Source organism: Bubalus bubalis, chromosome 5 (assembly GCF_019923935.1).
Source record: "Bubalus bubalis isolate 160015118507 breed Murrah chromosome 5, NDDB_SH_1, whole genome shotgun sequence".
Classification (NCBI taxonomy): domain Eukaryota; kingdom Metazoa; phylum Chordata; class Mammalia; order Artiodactyla; family Bovidae; genus Bubalus; species Bubalus bubalis.
This window is the reverse complement of record NC_059161.1, coordinates 4,423,913-4,437,859: the sequence shown is the minus strand read 5'-3', so window position 1 is coordinate 4,437,859 and position 13,947 is coordinate 4,423,913. Positions and strand designations below refer to the sequence as shown.

The following is a 13,947-nucleotide window of genomic DNA, read 5'->3' as shown; positions in this document are numbered from 1 at the left end:
TCTCTCTGCCGTGCAGCAACGTAACCCCTTAGTCATCTTAATACTGATGAATGTGTGAGTTCAGCGCCAGCATTTTTGCATTACAAGTAATTTTAGTGAATGACTTTTGCTGCCAAATTTAGAGTGAAATCACTAGGTCAAAAGAAATTTGCATGTTTAAGTTCAGCACCGAAGTGCTTTCTCAAACAAGCTGTGCAAACTTTCACTCCTATCAACAGTTGAAACTTGGTCCCTCACTCCATGTCTTTGCCAAAGTTTGAGATTTTTCAGGTTTTTAAAACGGGGCCAATCTGGTGAGTGTGGGGTGATATTCTGTTATGTTTTTACTTGCTGTTCTCTGATTATAAACAAGGCTGAGCATCTTCTATGTCTTTATCAGCCATTCAGGGTTTTCAACGGCATATGCTTATCCATGTCTTACGCACAATTACATTTTTTTTTTTTAACTAACATGCAGGTTTGGTTTTTATATTCTGGACTTTCATCTCTTGGGTGGTTCAAACGAATTGCAAATATGAAGTCTTTTGATGGTCAAAGCTCTTAATTTCAGTGAAGTCAAATTTATTAAGCTATTTCCTTATATCCTATATAACTTGTCTTTATACTCAAAGTAATGAAAGTCATGTCAGTTTGGTGTGTTACTTTCTAAATCTTTATATATTTTTTGGCTCAATTACATATGTGAGGAGTTCCAATGCTAAGAGATAGAACCTTCCTCAGAGAGAAATATTAATGTTTTAATATTAAGTATGATGTTTACTGAAAATGTCTTTAATCATGTATTTTTGCTTTTATCATGAATATTATGAAGTTTTTGCACCTGTTGAGATGATCTAATGATTTTAGTCAAAGAGGAGAGTGAAAAAGTTGGCTTAAAACTCAACATCCAAAAAACTAAGATCATGGCATCCAGTCCATGGCAAATAAGATGGGGAAACAATGGAAATAGTGAAAGACTTTATTTTTTTGAGCTCCAAAAGCACTGCAGATGGTGACTGCAGCCATGAAATTAAAAAATGCTTGCTTCTTGGTAGAAAAGCTATGACCAACCTACACAGCATATTAAAAAGCAGAGACATTACTTTGCTGACAAAGTTCCATCAAGTCAAAGCTACGGTTTTTCCAGTAGTCATGTACAGATATGAGAGTTGGATCATAAAGAAAGCTGAGTGCTGAAGAACTGATGCTTTTGAACTGTGGTGTTGGAGAACTCCTGAGAGTCCCTTGGACTGCAAGATCAAAGGAGTCAATCCTAAAGGAAACCAGTCCTGAATATTCATTGGAAGGACTGATGCTGAAGCTGAAGCTCCAGTACTTTGGCCACCTGATTCGAAGAACTGACTCACTGGAAAAGACCCTGATGCTGGGAAAGACTGAAGGCAGAAGGAGAAGGCGATGACAGAGGATGAGGTGGTTGGATGGCATCACCGACTCAGTGGACATGAGTCTGAGCAAACTCTGGGAGTTGGTGATGGACACAGAGGCCTGGCATGCTGCAGTCCATGGGGTCGCAAAGAGTCAGGCACAACTGAGCAACTGAACTGAATGATTTTACCCCAGAATCAGTTAATGTAGTGAATTACATTTTAATTAGATTACATCCTACATTAGATTTCCTAATGTCCAACTACCACTTAATTTCCAGAATAAAGGCAATCTGCTCATGAAGCAGTAACCTTTTTAATCCTTATACTAGAATTGGCTAGAAATATTTTAAATTTTACATCTGTAGTCATAAGTGGGCCTGGCTTATAATGTTTTCTTCTCATGTCATCTTAGATTTTTAGAGTGGAAGATTATCCCAGTCTTACCAAAGAAACTGAAGTGTCTCCCTTTTGCCATAATCAAAACAGCAATTTTTTGGAATCTGAATTGGAACCAATTGATTCTTGAATGTACGGGAGAACCTGCCTGTCTGATACAGTAAATGCTGGTTAAATTTAATTCCTATGTGTGGGTACTGTGTGTGTTCAGTCATGTCCGACTCTTTGTGACCCCACAGACTGCAGGCTCCTACATCCATGGGATTTTCCAGGCAAGAATATGGGAGTGGATTGCCATTTCCTTCTCCTGGAGAACTTCCTGACCCAGGGATTGAATCCAGGTCTCCCACATTACAGGCAGACTCTTTACTATCTGAGCCACTGGGGAAGCATATTTACCATTTATTTTGCTCTTCCTTCCCTCTTGCACCTGAGACCTTCCATCTTAGAGCTAAGAAAATTTTCTCCCTGAATTACTTTCTTAAAATTCTTCCTTAAGAATGTCTTTCTCGGGTTGGTGTGGTAGTCAAGGTTCAACTAGAGAAGTAGAACCAGTAAGAGATTAGACAGACAGACACACAGACACATAGGAGATTTATGATAAGACCCTGGCTGACATGATTATGAGGGCTGGCTAAGAAGGCTGCACTGGACAGGCAGCCGGGAAGAACAGACACGGCAGGTGGCTCTGCAGGCAGGGGCCAAGCGGCCGCCCACAGACAGAGCTCCCCTCTTGCAGGCAAACCTCGGGCCTGTTTTACAAGCCTTCTGCCCGGTTCTGACAGGCCTACCCAGCTTATGTAGGATAATCTTCCTTACTTAAAGCCAAATGATTACAAGTTTAAACTACATAGAAACAAGTATCTTCACAGCAACACTTAGCTTTGCTGCTGTTATTGTTCAGACACTAAGTCTTGTCTAACTCTTTGCGACCCCATGGACCGCAGCACACTAGGCTCCTCCGTCCAACGCTATCTCCAGGAGTTTGCTCAAATTCATGTCCATTGAGTTGGTGATGCTATGTGATTAAATAACAGGGGGGCCACAGCTTTGCCACGTGGACACACCATTAAAGGCAACACACAGTGCAAACTCCACTTTTGCAGGGAAATGTATTCACAGCTCTATTACAATTAAAAGATATTTTAGTTGACCAAGGATTCCAGGTATTCTTTCTAAAGAATTTTTTTTTTTAATTCACTTAAAAAAAAAGTCCCTCTTTATTGAATATTTTAGAGCTGAATACGCCATGCAGGTATAGATTCCTCCTCGTCTCCTCAGTCTGGGGCTGAGGGACTTCCTGAACAGACGAAGCGTGCGTGTCACTGGCTCCAGCCCCGTCCTTCCAATGCGGTCTCTCCTCCACGTCCTGTCCGCTCCGTTTATAACTGAGCGTGTGGATTATAGGCACGTCCACTCCACCCTTTGAGTCTCTTACACTTTGTTTCTTTATAGCTTGGTACTAAAATCTGGATGATTTTTCAGATATATCTTCCAGTTCAGCAAATCTCTCTTCCATTAGATTTGATTGGCTATAAAACACATCAATTTCCTTTCATGTGAATTACATGCTTCCTTACCAAGAGTTTATTTGCTATATTCTTAAAACTGTCTTCACATTCTTTAAAGTTTTTCTGTCCTAAACATTTTTAAAGCCTTTTCTACTTATTTGAACATCTTAAGTACAGCTATTTTTTATCGTACTTCTGATAATTCCAATATTTGAAATTTTTGCAAATCCATTTCTGACTGCTGTTTCTGGTTCATTACCTATTTCCCTGTATGTGTGATGACTGTCAACAGTGAACTTTCTCCTTAGGATTGCAGCTGGGAGAATTATCCAATGCCCAGACGAAGCAGGGTGGTTCCTCAAGGAGGGGGTGTACTTGCTGCTGCTAGGAGCCTGAGGACACCTACGGTTAGGATCACCTTACACTTGAGTTTGGTCAGCCCAAACCAGACATTACGAATTCAGGCTTTGGACTCCTGTGCATGCTGATGCATGGGAACTTCTCCACAGAGCTCCTTCCTCTCCTCCCGGTTCCAGAGCTTTGGAGGCACAAGGCCCCAGAAGTGGCTTGAAGAAACTGCTAAGTCACTTCAGTTGTGTCCGACTCTGTGTGACCCCACAGATGGCAGCCCACCAGGCTCCCCCGTCCCTGGGATTCTCCAGGCAAGAACACTGGAGTGGATTGCCATTTCCTTCTCCAATGCATGAAAGTGAAAAGTGAAAGTGAAGTCACTCAGTCATGTCTGACTCTTAGCGACCCCATGGACTGAAGCCTACCAGGCTCCTCCATCCATGGGATTTTCCAGGCATGAGTACTGGAGTGGGGTGCCATTGCCTTCTCCAGCTTGAAGAAAGGCACACTTTTATTTCTGGTTTAGCTTTATACCAAGTCTTCCCAGACTTACAAGAGCTGAATCTCCCATCACACTTCTCATCCTGGAGAACAAGCACTAGGGCTTTGTCTCGTGTGATGCTCAGCACAAGGCATTTTGCAAATCCTGCGTTTTAAGTGGTTCCAATACATAACCCTGGTGGCTCAGACGGTAAAGTGTCTGCCTGCAATGTGGGAGATCTGGGTTCGATCCCTGGGTCAGGAAGATGCCCCTGGATTAGGAAATGGCAACCCACTCCAGTATTCTTGCCTGGAAAATTCCATGGACAGAGGAGCCTGGTAGGCTACAATCCATGAGATCGTAAAGAGTCAGACATGACTGAGCGACTTCACACACACAAAAAAGTACAGAAGCAAGCACCAGATCCTTCTCTGCCGTGTCATCAGGAATAAGAGCCAACTCGAACTCTTATCTTCAAATTATATGCTTCTCTCCTGGGTTCACGTTCTCTCAATTTTGTCAAACAAAGAGAGGATGTGGGTGGTTCCTGACCCAGAACGGGTCACAGACTCACAGTCAGCAACGTGGATCATTTGTACTAAACAGTCTCATATTTGTTCAGAAACATCAGTCGTGTCTTTGAGAATTCATCTATATTGATTATTTTTTCTTTAACCAATTGATTCCTGTTTTTGCTTTCCCTTTCCACCCCCACCCCCAACCTTTAGCCACCTGTAATTAGTATACAGAAACCTGCAGACAATTCGGTGAGTTTGGGCAGATGTATACAGTCCTGTTACCATCACGACAAACCAGGTATAAACATGTCCAATCACGTAGAAGAGCTTTCTGTGTGTCCTTCTGTGCTCCCGGTTGCTTGTGGTAAGAACGTGAGCAGGAGCCCCACGCCCCCAAACACACCCCTCTGACACACTCCTCGGAGTGTCGCCCTGACCCGTCAGCGCCCCTCAGCACTGCTGAGCCTGCGCCTACTCACCTGTACGGCTCCGTGATGCTCTCAACAGAGCCACAGGTCCCTCCAGGGGCACCTTCAAGCATCACTTTCTTACAGTTCATGAAACAGTGTCCATTTCAGGAACGCAGTCTATTTGCGTATGTAAAACTACTAAGCTGTTCTGTAATTGGTTCCAAGTGACTGTCTTCGTATTTTACATTCGGCCTCTTTGATAAAATTATACTTTAGTTTTTAATTCATTGTTTTAGTTAAGTGTAATCGTTTTACAATGTTGTGCTGGTTTCTGCTGTACACGGAGTGAACCAGCTGTACGGGGACATATATCCGCCCCGCTCTGACCCCCTCCCCGCCACCCCCGAGGTCATCATGGAGCCCGGTGGGCTCCCGAGCTCGCCAGCGCCTTCTCACTAGCCAGCTGCCTCGCACGCGGCAGTGTTTGTGCATCAAAGCTGCACTCCCTGTTCGTCCCGCTCCCTCTTCACATCCACAAGTTCATTCTCTACGTCAACATAATATAATGCTCCACAGATGTGAGTTTTGTTAATGTAGCTGCTCTCAGGATGAGGCCAACACTAACGTTTGTGAGCTTCACAGAGTTGACCCGGCAGAGCACAGGTGTTAAATCACGTGAACTGTGTCCAAGACACAGACGAGTAAAAAGCTATTGAGCAGCAAAGCCAAGGTTGAGCCCAACTCCATCTGGCTCTAAATGTGTGTGTATATATATATATACATGTGTGTGTGTATATATATACATATATGCTTTTTGTAGTTACGTTAAAATAAAAAAAGACGATGTGTGAACTTTATCAAATGATAAGACTAGTTACAGAATCTCACGGTCAAAGGGAAGCGAAATGTTATTCCACCCATCCACTCAGTCCTCGACGCCCACGTAACCTGAGCTTGGAACTCAGATTCGACCATGGGAGGTGTAACTGTCTCCTCCTGACAAAACACGGGAAGGGATGGACACTTAGCAAGCCTGCACTGGACACCAGCCTGGGGCTGCCCTGGGCTGTACACGTCAGCCACACACCATCCCTCAGTCCTGCTCTAAGCCAGGGAAGGAATCCCGTCTGCACAGGAGCCCTCCAGAGACACAGAGCTCCAAAGGGAACCCACCCTGTCCTTGGAAATTCACACAAGGCACCTCTGATCCAGAAACCCACCCCACATGTTTCTCTTTGCTCCTTAAAGAGGTCTACTGGATAAATCTAACGTTTCTTCACATTTTGGAAGGCAGGCAGGTGTTTGGCCCACAGAGCATTTTCCTAACTCAGATCATTTTTTAAAACTACTTCAAAATACAGATAAACAGTATCGGATTTTTCACCATGCTGATTTGACGCTTATTCTGTTACTTGGTCTCTTTCCTCTTAACAGCAAAAAGCATTTCTCCTAGCTTGTCAGTTTCTCAAGGCATCACTGAGTGTTTACTCATGTCTTCATTCTGGCCCTGCGCACAGATGATCATGCACTCTGAGACTTCATTAAATGTTGAATTCATGTAACTAACTTTACACTTAAAACTGCCATGTGGAGTAAGAAAAGTAAGTGTTAAGAACTTAATTCAAATAATATAAACAGAAACTAAGGCCAGCCTAAATTAGGAGACCTGGCATGATCACATGATAGGATAAAAGAAACACTGCATCTAAACTTTCTGAATTCTGATGTTAAGATGCTGCTTTTTACAACGACAATTATATTTTCTGGGCCAGAAATCAAGACACACAAGGAGAACTGTAACTTTTTTCAGAATTTTGAATTTGTGATTGTGGAAAGTCTTCTGTCCATGGAATTCTCCAGGCAAGAATACTGAAGCAGGTAGCCCCTCCCTTCTCCAGGGGATCTTCCTGACACAGAGATTGAATCCGAGGCTCCTGCATTGCAGGCAGATTCTTTACCATCTGAACCCCTTCCTGGGAAGCCCCTTACAAAGCTTAAAAACGTACATATTTAGGAATCATTTTTTATAAACTGGATTACATTGGGATGGTCCTATAAAAAACTTGGTTTGTTCACCAAGTGGTATCAGTATAACAGAACTAAAATAAGCCCATCGAAGATGCCTAGTCACACTAGCCACACACTAGTCCTGTCTAGTCGTAACCAGTCACCACTCTTCCTGCTGTGCATGGGCAGTCCTGCTCTCTGAGACCATCAGCTGAGCAGTTTTCCGTGAGGAGGTTTCTAATAGCAAAGTTTAGACACAAGTTTACAGTGACAAAAAGGTGTTACAAGTTTCTGATACACTCAAGTTACAGAACAAAACATGGAGGTGCACTCTTACCTGCTTAAACAGCTGGAGGTTGACTGCAGTTTCCAAGAACTGTTTCATGAGACTTGAACGGTGCTTTATGAAACTCTCCTCGCAGAATGTGATGGGCTCACCCTGGGTAGAAGCAAAGAATTTGGGGATGTCAGAGCAAACCAGTCTATCTGAGGAGGCACCCAGTAGGTCACAAGGGGGTGTAACACACAGATACAACTTCTAGGAGCTCCAAGTGTTAGAGAGAGTCAGGTCCTTACACACACTGGTCGGAGTTGAGGCTGGTAGAAATATTCCTAAACCGATAAACTTCTGCTGTAGCTTCCTAATCAAGAATCCTTTAGGCTCTTAAAAATGCTGACTTTCACTCTCTCAAAGTAAGAATAAATTCCCTAAAAACAAAGATTTAATATCAGATTGATTATGAATTAAATTAAAAATAGCACATCTATTTGCAAAAGCCCAACAATTATATTTCATCCTAACTAGAAAACGTGCTTACTATAAAAATTGTTGCATGATTTTTGCCACTTATGGTGTGATCATTAATTTCTTTTTGGTGGTTTAGTTGCTAAGTCATGCCCGACTCTTTGCGACCCCATGGACTGTAGCCTGCCAGGCTCCTCTGTCCATGGGATTCTCCAGGCAAGAACACTGGAGTGGGTAGCCATTCCCTTCTGCAGGGGATCTTCCCCTCCCAGGAACTGAACCTGGGTCTCCTGTAGTCCAGGCGGACTCTTTACCAACTGAATCACCAGGGAAAACCCTGAAAAACTTTTCCTTTTAATTGAAAGGTCTATCAATCACATTCTCTTTGTGATTACAAACACAATTCTGACTGGATACTTTCTAGATTAAGTCCTAGGTAGTCCAACTGCCTAAACTTACTCCATTTGCTAAGTGTTCAGAACTCTGCAAGTCACAAGTCTCAGGCTCCGCTAGACACCTCTCCTCCAAATCATAAGGACTTTAATTCCAAACACAGCTTCCACATACTCTGACACATGAGCCCAGAAAGCACCCCTCACTGATGGACCCCTGCCACTCGCTGCTGCCCTCCACAGCCCATTCACACAGATGAGGAAAAGCGACTGAACTTTATGATCAAAGTGAAAACAGACATTAGGGTCCATGATTTGGTCCTTATAGTAAGTCCTCCAGCAGCCAACACACTGCAATAAAAAGGAAAAAAGTGAGCTTGTCCGTCTACTTTCTTATAGAACTTCAGAAAATATTAATTATCATTTAATTTTAAGGAAGAACTAATGTCTTGATTAGAGGTATCTGTAAGTAAAATTCTGAAAACTGCTTCTTACACAAATACAATGATGCAACTAGCCGTGTGTGTAACTCAGCTGTTACCACTCTGACGGAAGTTAACGACACTCCGGATGCGCCCTGCTCCACGTGGCACCTGTTAGTCGCAGTCCGTGCTATTTACATTTACGTTTATTAACAGTGAAACAGGACGTCAGTTCCTCAGTCACACCAGCCGCATCTGAAATGTTCAATGGCCACACGGGGCCAGTGGCTACTGGAACAGACAGGACAGATGCAGAACACTTCCTTTATCACAGGAAGTCGTCCTGGACAGCGCCACTCCAGAGCCAAGAAAACAGAATTCAAGCTGAGAATCACAGAAGACGAATCAATAATCTATCAATAGGTGCCACCTACCCAGCCATCAGCTGATGATCCACAGTAACACTAACAATATACATTTTCATATTAATTGTTGCCATTCTTAAATACTATAGAATGACTTTTTTAATTGGATTAATTTACATAAATATATTTTGCATAATCAAAAATACACCAGACTTGCCACTATCATAGAACTTACAACCTAATGAGAAAAAAAAAGTAACAAACAAGAAACCCTGTTAAAGATCTGTGGTTTTCGAATCCCTATTATCAGGAATATACCTAGTTATTTGGGGCCCAATAAATGCTTTATAAGCAAACAAATGAAATAGCAAGTGAGATAAAGCCTGCTTTGTATGACATATTGTCTTTGCAAAAGCAAATATAAATTTTAAAACTAAACAAAAACCATTGCCTCTAGCGGCATTTCCAACTATATTACTGCTATCACAAAGAAACCAGTACAATTCATAATCTTGGTTTCTATTTGATGGATTTTCCCTCAAACATGTGAGGTTTTATTACCATCTATAATGTCTGAAAGTTGTAACAATGCAGCAGAGTCTTCAATTCAAGCACAAAGCTCGACCTCCAGCTGAGAACCTCAGACTTCCGATGCTGCAGGCAGCGTTTCTTCTGATTGGAGGGGGCGGAGGGTGGCCCTGGTGTACTCCTTTCCCAGTCTGGAACCAGTCTGTTGTTTCACGTCCAGTTCTAACTGTTGCTTCTTGACCTGCATACAGTTTTCTCAGGAGCCAGGTAAGGTGGTCTGGTATTCCCATCTCTTGAAGAATTTTCCAGTTTGTTGTGATCCACACACACAGTCAAAGGTTTCACCATAGTCAATGAAGTAGATGTTTTTCTGGAATTCTCTTGCTTTTTCTATGATCCAATGGATGCTGGCAATTTGATCTCTGGATCCTCTGCCTTTTCTAAATCCAGTTTGAATATCTGGAAGTTCACGGTTCACGTACTGTTGAAGACTGGTCATGAGCCAACATGAATTACCTGGAAGAACTCTGTCCTCACTAATCTCCTAGCAAATGCCTGCAATTTCTTGGGGAAGCAGCAGGGAGAAAGCTCTGGTTTGCTGTCCACGAATCTTTGAAGACACCAATCATGGTAAAAGCTTCCAATGAACCTTCAACTGGTTAACAGCTTGGTCACTAAGAATCTTCAGTTCAGTTTAGTTCAGTCACTCAGTTGTGTCTGACTCTTTGTGACCCCATGGACTGCAGCACACCAGGCCTCCCTGTCCATCACCAACTCCTGGAGTTTACTCAAACTCATGTCCATTGGGTTGGTGATGCCATCCAACCATCTCATCTTAATGATCACCAAAAAGACAAAGTCCTGGCACATCTTAGAGTTTTCTCTCAGAAGAAATAAAAATCAGTCTTGATTAACAGTGCTCTAAAGCTGTATGTGTAAATACACGAGAGTCTCAGCTGCTGGATGCTTTGGGGTATACCCTGTGAAACTGACTGTAAGTGACTCCCTGGTGGGAGTGCCTTTCAATCCAGGTTGAGCTGGATGGCATGGTAAGAAGGAACACTCCTTAGGATCTTCTGGTTTATTTACAATCTGACTAGAGATCGGGACTGGGATTGAGTGGTTTTCTCAAACACTGTCTTGTTCCAAGTAAAGTGACTCCATGTCCCGTGTGGGCCCCTCATCTCCCAGTTCACACCTGCTGTGGGAAAGATCTCATGAGGGGCCTTCTGTGACTTCACAGTGGAAGGTGAGCTGGTTTTGAACATGAACGGAAGCTTTATGAATCACAGAGGGAAAAAACAGTCCTGAGAGAGGACAGACGTGGACACAACGTGCCCGGTGTGTCTGGAGAGAAAGCGCCAAAGCGAGGTAAGAAGAGATCAGCTGAGGCCTAGGGGCTGCTGGACACAAGTTACAGGAAGAACCAGAGCAGGAGGAAGGGCCGGTGGCCAGCCTGGAGAAGGCCTGGGCCACATCCCAAGACTTCCTTGGAGACCTCAGGCAACTCAGAGAAGTGTGTATGCAAGGAGGTGATGCGATTGTGCCTGCGTCTTAGAATGGAGAGTTTACAGACGAGAGGAAACAATGGGGACAGGCAGATCAATTAACAGTGCAAAATAAATCAGGCAAGGAGAGACGAACTAGGTGGTAGAAAGACACAGTAATGACTTCCATTACCGAACGTTTACAGGACACTAATGACGACTAACAGCAGTAACAGTAGCTAATGAGTGCGTAAGGCTTACTGTGTACCAGGCGCTGTTGTACGACACTTAATACATATTAACTCATGCAAACCTCAAGCTCATTATCATCACACTTTATACACGATCAAACTAAAACATGGGCTTTCCTGGTGGCTCAGCGGTAACGAATCCACCTGCCAATGCAGGAGCTGTGGGCTCAATCCCTGGGTTGGGAAGATCTCCTGGAGAAGGAAATGGATACTCACCTCAGTATTCTTGCCTGGAGAACCCCATGGACAGAGGAGCCCGGTGGGCTACAGTCCATGGGGCTGCAAAAAGCTGGATATGACTGAACAACAACAAAACTTAAAACATAAAGTTTAAGTAACTGGTTCAAGACTGCACAGCAACAGGATCACGCTATGCTCTCGACCTCTAAATTACCCTATTTCTGGATATCCTAGACTATATGAAATATTTTATGTATTCCATGTCATGGAATCTGTAAAAGTAAAATAAGCTGTGATTATTATTACATTTTACAGATGAAGAAGCCGAGTTTAAGCAGATTCACCCAGGTTGTGAGCGTCTGAAGTTTGCGTGGTTAATGACACTGCTGAACATTTCATGGCAAAATCAGAAGGACTTATTTGTTAACTGATACGTAGTAGTGATTCTCCAAGCTGGTCCAGGGACTCGGATCTTTCCATAGGATCTGTGACATTAAGTCTGTTTTCATAATAGTGCTAAAATGTTATCTGCCCTTTTCACTTTCATTTTCTTATGATATTTAACAGAGATTTCCAAAGGCTTCATAATTTATGATAGTGCAACAGACTGAAGGCAGAATCAAATATAAAAATCTAGCCAATTTCTTTTAATCCAGACAGTAAAGAGATTTGGAAAAATGTAAAACAGTACCATTCTTCTAACTTATTTAGAAATATAGTTATTTTTATGAAAATATGCTTTATGGTTACCTTTAGTAGGTTTGTGTTTTTATTTTTTTCATTTTTTAAATTATTTTTTCTTTTTATTTTGTTTGTATTATTTTAAATAAATTAATAAATATTTAGAATACATTCAGTTTTCATTTCTAATAGGGTAAACGGTGATAGATATACTGACATACACAGAAGTTCTTTGATGTCCTTTGACAATTTTTAAGTCCCTTGGACTGTAAGGAGATCCAACTAGTCCATCCTAAAGGAAATCAGTCCTGGGTGTTCATTGGAAGGATGTTGAAGCTAAAACTCCAATACTCTGGCCACCTGATGCGAAGAGCTGACTCATTTGAAAAGACCCTGAACCTGGGAAAGATTGAGGGCAGAAGGAGAAGGGGATGACAGAGGATGAGATGGTTAGATGGCATCACCCACTCAATGGACATGGGTTTGGGTGGACTCCGGGAGTTGGTGATGGACAGGGAGGCCTGACGTGCTGTGGTTCATGGGGTTGCAAAGAGTCAGACATGACTGAACGACTGAACTGAACTGAACTGAAGACAGTAAAGACATCTGGAGACAAAAAGTGTAAGGACCACAGGTATACAAGAAAAAGATGAACAATGGTAAAGATGACTTCTGGATTTCTAGCTTGAGGATGAGAAGATGCTATTGCTTATTAAAGACCAGGAACACAGAACAAAATCCAGATTTAAGAAGAACCTGATAAAATCAGTTCTGGTGTATGTCTTAGCTTAGGTTCTGTGCCAAGCCTGAGATGGGGATTCTTGTTTGAGTGGCTTTTTGGCAGAGAGTGCTCAGGAAATAGGTCCCAAGGGGAACAGGAGATGACAGGGGGTAAAAAACAGGCAAGAATGAGGCTTCAGGCTGAACCCGTGGAAAAGCACAAGTCTTGTGGCCGAGGCCACCCCTCCTTGAGGTGAGGAGGCCAGTTTCCTGCAGCCTGGGTCGGTCAGTTGCTGATCTTTTGGGAGTAAGGGTGGAGGAGAAGATGGGGTACCTGGTGAGGCACCACCCATTTAGCCAAGGGCAACTTTCCTCTGGAAAGAACACCAGCCAGTTCAGCCTGGGCTGGGCCTCCAGCACAGGGAAGGGCACAGGCCGTGAAGGTCGCCTGGGGATAGGCAACACAAGCTAGAAGTTCCAGTTTGGAACATGTCCTGGTATCCAGCAATTATCTGTGTAGATAGAGCTAAGTTTTAAACTTAAGCCGATCACCCTACTTAGGGACAAAGAATTATGCAACTTAGAAATACTTATCTATAATACAATTCACGTTTTTTAATTACATGGTTCATTGACAGAAGAAGAAGTAAACAAGTACACAGACTGGTGGAGGCACAGAATAATCAGGTAGAAATACTGAAAGATGGAGAAGAAAGACTCTTCATGGGAAAACTGTGATGTGATGGTAAAGGAGCCGCCTTTCTTGCTCATGGAACAGTGACGAGGCAACAGAAAGGAATGAAAACCGCAATCGTGGCACTGGAATGCCACCAAAGGGGCCTGGAAGGAAGCAAGGAACGGCTTGTTGTAGGACAGGACGAAGCTTGTATGACAGAGAAGAGGACCAGACTTCCCAGCAAGGAAGCCCCAGCACTGGCCGTGGACACATTAAGCATGTCAGTCAACAAACAGTCAACAAACACATCCGAAGGGTGAGCGGACGACAGATGAGATGTCACCACCAGTGGTAAAAACACCGACGCTCATGCTCGATCTACCTTTTAAAACGTAAAAAGCAGAGTCGTGATCATGAACAGGACAGGGTCACTCTATGTCGCCTGTATGATGACTAATA

At 43.1% G+C, this 13,947-nt stretch overlaps 1 protein-coding gene across 7 annotated transcripts in view; it reads right to left on the bottom strand.

The window, feature by feature from the left end:
- Window positions 1-13,947, bottom strand: part of DENND1B (DENN domain containing 1B) — a 279,905-nt gene that overhangs the window by 62,118 nt on the left and 203,840 nt on the right. For all 7 annotated transcript variants that reach the window (XM_025285317.3, XM_025285321.3, XM_025285327.3 and 4 more), the window contains one exon: window positions 7,379-7,480. In XM_025285317.3, the coding sequence (XP_025141102.3) occupies window positions 7,379-7,480 (102 nt within the window). The remainder of the gene's footprint in view (window positions 1-7,378; window positions 7,481-13,947) is intronic.